This window comes from Trachymyrmex septentrionalis, unplaced genomic scaffold (assembly GCF_001594115.1).
Source record: "Trachymyrmex septentrionalis isolate Tsep2-gDNA-1 unplaced genomic scaffold, Tsep1.0 scaffold60, whole genome shotgun sequence".
Classification (NCBI taxonomy): Eukaryota; Metazoa; Arthropoda; class Insecta; order Hymenoptera; family Formicidae; genus Trachymyrmex; species Trachymyrmex septentrionalis.
This window is the reverse complement of record NW_017305779.1, coordinates 910,780-921,482: the sequence shown is the minus strand read 5'-3', so window position 1 is coordinate 921,482 and position 10,703 is coordinate 910,780. Positions and strand designations below refer to the sequence as shown.

At 27.1% G+C, this 10,703-nt stretch overlaps 1 protein-coding gene across 2 annotated transcripts in view; it reads right to left on the bottom strand.

The window, feature by feature from the left end:
- LOC108752627 (transcription activator MSS11-like) overlaps nucleotides 1-4,421 on the bottom strand; it is a 15,957-nt gene extending 11,536 nt beyond the window's left edge. Inside the window, exon 1 of one of the 2 annotated variants that reach the window (XM_018493597.1) lies at nucleotides 4,173-4,421. In XM_018493597.1, the coding sequence (XP_018349099.1) occupies nucleotides 4,173-4,212 (40 nt within the window). In that variant the 5' untranslated portion in view covers nucleotides 4,213-4,421. The remainder of the gene's footprint in view (nucleotides 1-4,172) is intronic. The other variant, XM_018493596.1, reaches the window with a different exon arrangement.
- Between the last annotated feature and the right edge of the window lie 6,282 nt (nucleotides 4,422-10,703).

The window sequence follows — 10,703 nt, the reverse complement described above, 5'->3', positions numbered from 1 at the left end:
TTTGATAATAAGAAATAATAAGATAATAACTGAAAAAAAAATTTTGTCTGTCAATTATGAATATTTAATAAATGACTGACGTCAACTTAATAAAAGTAGTATTGTTGGACGTTAACTAAATAGAAAGTATGCGCACAGATGACATTTACGTAAACAGGTTGACCTGATTCCCCAAATATGCATCCCGCGTATCTCGGTAAAAGGATTATTGGCAGAAGCAACCGGTCATTCTTCAGAGCAACCTAATTTTTGACCGCAGACACGTCGTCATTTTAAAGTCATTCAAAACGGTATATTCTCCTGTTTTCATGTCACGTATCGCTTTATTGAGTTTGAAGAAATAGATGCTATACAATGTATTATAATAAATAAATATTATTATCCACATATAAATAGTTATTTGTAATAGTCTTGATATTTTAAGATAAATAATGTTTTGTACTTTTGAAGTCACATGTATGATAGTTTTAGTAAATACAAATTAAATAGATTAAATAAATTTAATCATATTTCTGTCAGTATATTTGCAATCTAATAACAGGCCGTGTTCTGATATGTGTATACACCGCCAGTATTGAAAAATTTATGATTCATATTACGTATACTATAGACTTTCAGTACTAGCAGTATCTAAATACGGACCAGCGGTCAGTTAAGAAGTTAGTCAATACAGGAATGATTGACCTCAATTTAACTTAACCACCGAAAAAACACACTTTATTTTAACGCCAAATTCTATAAGCTTAGAAAATTTACAGTTATACCTCAATTCATAATATTATAAGCATAAGTACGAAAGTCATTTTTTCGCGGAGAAAGTTATCACGCATCTTTAATTACGCGTTACTTCCATTGACATATTAAATTTATAGCATGTATAAAAAAAGATCTGCCTGCTGCATCTTTCACAAAAACTTCGACAAATACTCGTATCTCTTTCTTTTTTTCTTTACTTATGTAAAAATAATACATAATTATAGTTGAAGAAGCCGACTACAATCCCTTTCTCCTAGATCACTTTCAATGACAATCATCCAGCGATCGAAATTACGTACTTTCGTCGACAACCTGTTCTATTTTTCTACTCTACATTTCACGGCGCGTGTACCCATCTTTTCGCACTTTCTATCCTGCATCACTGAACAAATCAATGGCAATACTTTTCTCAATGCGGTAATTTTTGATCGCCTACGCATTATGTATACCACTAGTGCGCGCAACGTATCGCGTAAGAAATGTTTTGTTATATGAATCTATTTCGAAACACTTTTAATTTTAAACACGATGATATCATCAGGAAATCAAATAATGTAATATTTAAATGCTTCTTAAATTATTGAAAAAAAATTTATTGACGATAACATTATTTTAATTCTTCGACACATTTTAACAATAATAAAAAAAAGAACAAAATTACGTATGTCCATATAACAACCGGAAACAAAAAATAATAGAAACAAATTAATAAATTTCGTAATCTTTTAGATCAAATATTTCGTTTCTTTATTTATATACATATATCTTATTCTAAATATTATCATTAATAAATACTTTTTTATTAAAAGTTTTTAAATTACAACGTATATGTTTATTTCAGTAAATCAAACAATAAGCTGCAAAACAGACTTTATGTTTTCAAAGTGTTATTAAGTCTATTTGAGCAACGTATATATAAAAGAATAAATTAGTTAACTTAGCGAAAGTCATGGCTAATCATACTGTTTCATAATTTTTATTTACACATTATGTACACATATATTAGATATACGATATGTACACCGACTAGTTTCAATAATTTCCTTTCTGTTATACAGCAAAGATAGATGAATAATTTGCAATGTTTGCGTGTAACATTAATAAAAAGAATATTGTCTTTGACACATATATAAAAATACACTTTTTACATACTGAACTATTTTACATGCTTATTTTATACATGTTTAATTGTTGTAAAGATATTATGAAGTACAGATGTACTAAGACTATTCATCATAAGAAAGATATTAGATATTTATATATTTTTTATACATATAAAAGATTTTTATTTATTTATCTTTAGAGAGATAATTTTGATTACAAAACGTTTTTACGAAACGTTTTTAAAAATATTAAAAATTTTTATGTAAAAATCTTAGGTTAAAATCTTTAAAAGATTTCCACTGATTCTGACGCATCATGACACATAATGATGTGTCGAGTGCAACGTACTACTGCATCGACCCGCAAGAAGTCCGGCTGCTTTTCACAATGCGTAACCATCGCAGTCACGCTCAGATCATTACAAACAGTAGCGTGAAATTACGGAAAATTATATTTTTGTACAATTCACGTATCTAAGTATTATGCTGTGAATTTTCCGCGGAACATATAATGTCTGCTTAAAATGTAACGTCACACAAATACCCATATGTACAGTCAGATGCATTTTAGAGAGGGAAGAATTTCTTCGCTAGAGGAAAACAAGACTATTAGTATAATAAGGAAGAAGTACGCTGATTAATTGATCGACTTACGGCGTGAGACAAGTGCAGTCAAGTTAAGAATAATTTACAGACGTTGAAGTCGATAGCACAGAATAAAATTATGCAATTCATACAAGGCGCAATAAAAATAAGAGAGAGGCCCAGCTAATGAAATTGCCCATGTAAAAACGCTGACAGTTTTTGCGATCGGCTTTCAAATTTGACTCTACTGCAAATCGTTGATTTAAACTTCATAGCAAGTATAAATATTAAATGAATATTAAAATTTATCTCTAATAATATCAATAAACAATAATAATAAATGATAATTAATGACAATTATTTTAGTAATATTGATTTATTTTTAATAATTTAGTACATCCTTTGATATATTTTTTTTAATTATAAAGTAAATTATTAAAAGTTATAAATTTAAATTATATAAAATTTGAGACATCCTGATTAACAAAGAATTAATATAATTAATCATAGTATAGAAATTTATTATTAAGACACGATTGTGTAGGAAAATTTGAAAACCGATGTTTACAAAATAAATAAAATATTTAATGAAGATTTACATTTGTATGCATCGAACAATTAATGCATTTAATTGTTCTATTATGACTTCAGAATCAAATCTGTTGCAAATTGATGGTATAGATGTATATCTCAAACTCTGGATTTATTTGATATAACAATATAAATTGTTTAGATTAATTTTATTAATGCATTGTTCGATAAATACAAATATTCCTCAAAATTGTAATAAAAATAACATATTAATTGAAGATATCAATGTAGTAAGAATAATAAAGTAACCGGATGCACTTGCACATTGACAGTCACTGTCAGTTTTGCATTTAAACATTTTATACGGAAGAAGTAACGTGGCTGAATGATTTTTTGACATTTATTTTAATAAGTATTTAAATATTACATTTAAGATTAATTAAAACATTTAGTTAAATCATAATATATTAATTTAACTATTTCAATGTAAGAACGAGAAAATAAATTTGCATTGCTAAAATTGATTCTTAAAACGCACTAGTAATTTAATAAAGGTTTATAAACATTACTTCCTTAGATTTATTTTCCTTAGATTTTATTATTTTAAAAGTGAGGTATATAGTTTTTACTAAACAAACGAAAAAAAACCATTAGTGTTATTTCCGTTATTTCAAAGAAAAAATAAACTTTGGGTTGGAACAAAAACTCGTAGCGCTAACTTTATTTGTATTATGCTTACACACGTTTTTAAAAAATATTTGAAAACAAATTTGACAATTATATTATTCGATAGAGTAAACTTTTAGCTTAAAAAATATGTTTTTTTGAATTGTGGCAATTTTTAACAAAGTTGTGAGCAAAATTAAAATTCTTTTTTTATTAATCCGCGATTGACTCAGTAATAAAAAATCTTAGAAACATTTTTAAAAATAATTTTGTAGGAGAAACTTTAAGTTTTTACTTTAGAAAATTGAAAATTTTTGCAAGAAAAAATAATTTTGTCCAGCTCGTAATTTTTTATGTATAACAATTACTAAATTTCTAAAAACTTAAAAAATATAGTAATACCTCAAAGTAGAAATTTTGAACTTTAACAGTTATCTTAAATTTAAATTTTGTTTATTTTTAACAAAATTACTGTTGCTTGAATTTTGAAGTGTGTAGCACTACAAATTTTTGTTTCAATCCAATACTTACCGACGACCACGAAAAGGAATAATGTAGTGGCGATCTTCATTTTCGTCGATCCAGTTTTAATTATCACTATTCTAAGAATCTCAAAGAATCGTCAACTCTCACGAGACGATCCTGAGGATCGTCAGGATTGAGAGATAAAAACAAGCGTGAGAAAGCGCAAAGACTTCGCGGAGAAAACTTGCTTGCAGGCTAATCGAAATCTTGCTGCAAATGATCGACAGTCACCGATGAAAAACGTGCGACAAGCTACTCGATCTCGCGGATACTAATAGTATATAGACATGTTCGACAAAGGCAAGCACGCTGGGCACTTTCAGACTTCATCTGACATCCAGGGCCGACCAAGTTCTGGGACTTTACATTCTCTGATCCCCTTCCATACAAGGCATCCCATCCAATACAATATTTTAAGACTAAAATTTCGTATTATTAATATATACATTTCTTAAACAAAAAGATTAGTTTTATATTTAAAAAAGATTTATTTAAGTTTATTTAAGTAGTTATAAAACATAATTAATTACTCTAATAATAAATTTTTCACTCTAATATTTATTTTTTGCTTGTTACTTATTTTATGAGTTTTTCAAATAATATTTAATGTTTTGACTTTAGATTAAAATTTTATTACATTTGTAAATTTAATATTTTAGGAAACAATATAATTTATTTTTCGTTTAAATTGGCTTTCAAGAATTTCTTTATTATGATATACAAAACGTCGTTCAGAGTACATTTTGCAATGTTTAAAAGAATTGAATAGCACTTTATGAGAAATTATTTAGTATTTAAATGTAACTATTCTCTCTTTATGACATAAGATATTAACAAATAAAAAGATAAATTTTTCTTAAGCCCGGGAAAAAATGTTACATATATATTATGTTATGTTATAATTATATATAATTATATATAAAATATATTAATTTCATATATATTATATATAATTATATATATATATAATTTTATATAGTTATACATAATTATACATAAAACTTTTTTTCCGAAAGTTCACTTTCTATGCTTGCTTTTTTTTCTAATTTTACTCATTATTTAATTATATCTTTACTTTTTAAGTACAATATCTCAGTGTATTTAAAAATATTATATTTTATTTTGAAATACCAATTCTTTAAATTAATTATTATTACGCATAAAATTATAAATTTTAATAAAATAAAATGAAAATTTAAATTGTCAAATTTCAAATATCAAAGAAGATTTACTACAAAAACAAGCCGGCCCTGCCTGCCCCACCATGTTTTCACTGAGAACGGTCCGCTCACGGAACAAGTCCGATGCACGGTTGCGAGTTAATCTTGGCAAGGTGCCGGTGACCCACTCGGACGAAATGATAACGGGACCGACATGCGTTCATACCAAAGACGACCAAATCGACTATCTGGATATTTATTTAAAAAATTGAAAAACATTTTAAAAAAATATTATTTTGAAAAGTAAATTGCATCGGATGTCCATTTCTACCAACATAGATTGACATCAATCTCAATTTAATTTTAACTTTTTATTTTTTCCGAATTTTTATAACTAAAAGAAGATAAAAAGTAATTAAATTAAATATTTAAATGAGAGAGAGTGAGAGAAAGAGAGAGAGAGAGAGAAAGAGAGAGAGAGAGAGAGAGAGAGTAAAGAGAGAGTTTATTTAATAATTTTGATTTTATTATACTGTAAAAGTGTCGAGAATATTTCTTTAGATCTTAAGTATATTTAGACATTTTTAAATAAGAATTCTAAATATATAATTCATGTTTACATAGTTTAAACTATATATATACAATTTTATAATATTATTTACGTAATATGACATAAAAATTATTACATTTCAAAGAAGTGCCCAGGATTTAAATGTGCTGACTCAAGAAATAATTAAACAAAATAATTATAAAATAATAATATTTAAAAAATTAAACCAAAACATACATTAGATTTTACTCTGAAATTTTTCAAATCTTTTATCGAAATCTATCCGACCTTGCATATAGTTCGTATGGTGTAATGCACCTATTTGTTGCGTTGATATTCCTGTTTGCACTATACATTCAGTGGAGAAGAAATAAAAAAGAAGCTCGATAAAAGGATTGAATACATCGTTTGTGATTAATGTGAATTAAAAATCAACGATTGCGTTTAGAACGAGAGAGAGGCATGTTTCGTTGGAAACAGCGTGCACTTTCATCCGACTGTTTCGATTCTAAAAGCTACTAGCGTATAATACACTTGACCATGCAAAGGCTGAGAGTGGGTCAAGGTTTAACGACTGTGCTTTGCTATTTTATGGAGCAATCGAAATTTCAATTATTTTAATAATTCTCACTATACAAATAATATCGCTCTCCATCTTATAAATATTATGTTGTAATAAAAATATTTTATATATAATGAAAAAGCGTATGTACAATTCTTACACAAGAGTTTTACTGACGCATCTTTAAATTTAAAGTGTTGCAATGATTATTATATCACCAGGATACTTCAGATTGAAAGATACTATAGTTTCGAAGAAAACACGCACATGAACTCTCATACATACTTTACACGCATATATACAACAATCTGGAGACACTGATAGTGTCTCGGCGCTGTACTTATACATACGATTGGATCAGTTTCCGCAAAGACAATAGGTATTTAAATTTTTGGATTTCTGTTGATACTTATCGAATATCTTTTTTTTACATTTCGTATTGCTTATAGTTAAAGTAAAATGTATAAAGATCCTGGCACATAAAAAAGTTTAAGACGTAACACTTAAGTAAAGAATCAACATGTTGGATTCGTTACTGTTCACGATCTTATGGTCTCTGTGATTAATTAATTTGCTTACTGCTTAAGTCTTACGTTTTTTCTATGGCCATGACTTTTCATCCGAATCTACAATAGATTTCTAAGCCTTAAGCCATAAGAAATGGATAAATCATAGTCAATTATTTTCCTTTGACTGGAATTAATCAATTTTTTACTGCTAAAAATATATATTTTCCAAATCGTCACATGATGTAGCTATTTAATGAGTAAGATCATGTCCAACGCCCAATGAATTACAGAAAACAGTTGACTTTGTTTTTATGAAAAAAATTATTTTTTATTAAACAGATGTTATCAAATAATAATTACAAACGTAGTTTTTTAAACAAAAACTTAAAGAATTATGTATTAAATAAATTACAGAACACCGAGAATTCCACGAAAGTTGGAAAAAATATAAAAAAAATCAAGTTGGAAGAATTTCGACAACTTCTCCCAACATTTTATGGACTAAACTCATCATTACAAGAGTTTAAAAAGGAAGATCTTACAAAAAAGTCCATTATCAAATGTTATTTTTTGTTGTTACAGAAAACAAAATCAGAATTCTTCAAGCAAAAGCTTTTCAAGTTTTAAGTGTTTAATCAAACATTTGGATTATTTGGAGGATGATGTATTTTTGAAAAATCACAGATTCAAGAATTCATTGAAAGTTGAAGAAAATGTAAAAGAAATCAGATGAAGAGAACTTGAACAAATATCAAGAGACACGATAGTGGCTCGCGTCAAGTGGGTGTGCAGCGCGAGACCGCCGTGTCTTTTACGCGAGTTAACGAGTTAGCGAGTTGCGAGCATCCGAAATTATCGGTTTTTTAATTAATGCTGGACCGATCGAGTTCTGAATATAAATTCAATTGACAGCTTGGGTCCGAATTATATAATAAGCGTTTATTTTACCTTTACGTGTCCTACGAACGGAAATATGGTGATGCAAAATTCAAAATGTCAAAATTATAATAAGATACGTTATTGCCTTAAAAAGTCATCTCTTTTTCATATTTTTGACGGTAGGTGACACTCGTATATTGCTCTCCTTTAAAAAATTTATTTGTCTATAGTTTTATTAGCATTGTATTATATGTCGACATTTCTCTCTTTCTCTCTCTCTCTCTCTCTCACTGTATAGTTACTTTAATACTTTAATAAGTTACGTTTCTACATTAAATAATTGAAAAAAGTAAGAGTTTACTCCTTCAAGCAACGTTAAAAATAACTTCGACATTGTGAACAAAGTTAATAATAAAAAGCTAAACAAAGATATTATTTTAATATTATCATTAGATATTGTTTCTCTGTTCACAAACATTCTCATAGATTTAGCTTTGAGAAGTGTTGAAAGAATGTGTACATAGATAGAACTTTATCTCTAAAAAATGTAACATAGCAAAGAACAAATTCCTCAAAGCAATAGATTTTGTTTTTAATTCGACATACTTCTCGTTTGATAATTAGATTTACAAACAGAAATTCGGTACACCTATGGATTCCCCATTATCTCCAATATTAGCCGATATTGTAATGCAGGACTTAGAGGAACAAGTGTTGAAGACTTTTAATTTTGATATTCCTTTCTATTATAGATACAGTACACGCACACATAGTATATCTATCTTCTGTCGCAATCATGTAATGCTTTCAATCTTATAATATTCTCAGTTACATTCTTCCATTATATTGGTCGCAATTAGTCCATAATGATAATAAAATTATTTAAACATATTGAGTCATTTAATAAAAATGTATTAGCACACATTCTCAAATGCGAATGTTTAACAAGAATATAAACCAGTAGTTGAAACAATGAGTCAAATTAATTCACAAGATGTAAATGCAATTAGAGTTAAAATTGAAAACCAGTTTAGTCAAAAATTATTTGTATTATATTATTTTTAAATTAATTATACTTCTCTTTAATTGTATGTTACAGAAATATAAAATCCAATTATAATTTGTAAGTAAAACATTATACTGAAATAAAATAAAAATTTATAGATAATGGTATTTTATTAAAAAAACGTTATAAAAGTAAAAATGTACGTCAGATATATAAAATATATAAAACGCATCCAAAAATGCGCACAATATTAAATAAAAAATTAATAATTTAAAAATAGATATAATATAAAATTAATCAAGAATTATTGACAAATTTTACTTTTAAAAACGCTTTTGAAAAATTACAGTATACAATAAATTTGAATAAAAAAGCTAAGATATTAAACAAAACCTTTGCATATTTAAATCACATTTGCTTACTAAGTTAAAATATTTTGTATGTGTTAAAATCAATCCTTGTTAAAATTTTTATGTTGATTTTAAATACATCTAAAGGTTGATTTAAAAAAATGTGATTTTGTGTTATTAAAATATTTTATGTTAAATTAATATTTAACATTTCTTATTGTTAGTGTCAAAATAATATAATTTATGAGTGAGTAACAAATAATACAGAAATAATATATTTCCAAACGTAATTCTAGGATAAATGAATAAAATGCATGTGTTAATTTAATATGTTGTAAATGTTAATTAAAAAAATATGTGTTTGATAATTTGCTTTTAAATTATTCCAATATTATATTCTTTGTGTTAACTTTTTATATAATATCTGTGTTACCTTCTAATATAATATCATCTTGTGATAAATTAATACAAAAAGTTGATTAGATTATTTGCGACTTACATTTCTTGTAAAACCTATTAAAGGAACCCGCACATTTCTTATGGATTTTGGTTCTTGGTCAAAACTTGGTCCAACTTTTCATATTTTGGGAAATTGTAGTCCCAAATATCTTACCGGAGAAAGGGCCGACCAGTCAGGTCTGAAATCGACAGACCTGAAATCCTAGAAGAATGCTGCACGCGTGCCCAAGGCGCCCCCGCAAACAGGTCAATGAAGGACACCAGCGGGGGTTTTAATGGGTGCGAGTCCCACATAACCCTCGGTTCCTTTCCCGCAAAACTGAGGATATGCGTTTTCTTCACCTTACTAAATAAAAAAAAAGGTATTCTAATTAAAAGTGTCAATGAACGCGATCTCCTAAAATTAACAGTTTTCGAGATATAACTGTTTCAACTTGATTAATTCTATTATTTCGGATACAAACAATCTCAGTTCTACATGTTTCTACAGACTTTAAAGAAATACCTAAATGAATCTTATAACATGCAAAATAAACTGACAGCCTTATTTCGCATGTTATAAGATTCATCTAGGTATTTTTTTAAATCTGTAGGATCATGTGGGATCAAGATTTTTTTATATTGCCCAATATCCAAAATAGAAATTAATCAAGTTTGAACAGTTATATCTCGAAAACTGTTAATTTTTAGAGATCGCACCCATTGACTTTAATCAAAACACCTGAAACTACAATTTCCCAAAATATGAGAAGATTTGACCGAGAACCAAAATTCATAAGAAACGTGTGGAGTCCTTTAACAGAAATTTACTGTATACTTTTTATTTGAAAGTATGCTAAGTTTTTGTTTTATGTTATAGCTTCTATATGTCACATTTTTCTTGTAGTAAATTTATAATTATGCGCATTATACTTTATTATAATAATATTTATTTAACATTATTGTAGAGATAACAAATAATATTAAATATATTATAATGTTATAAATATTATAGACACTTGTTTTTTTGTGTAAAAGAACAAGTGTTTATAATATTTATAACATTGTAATATATTTAATATT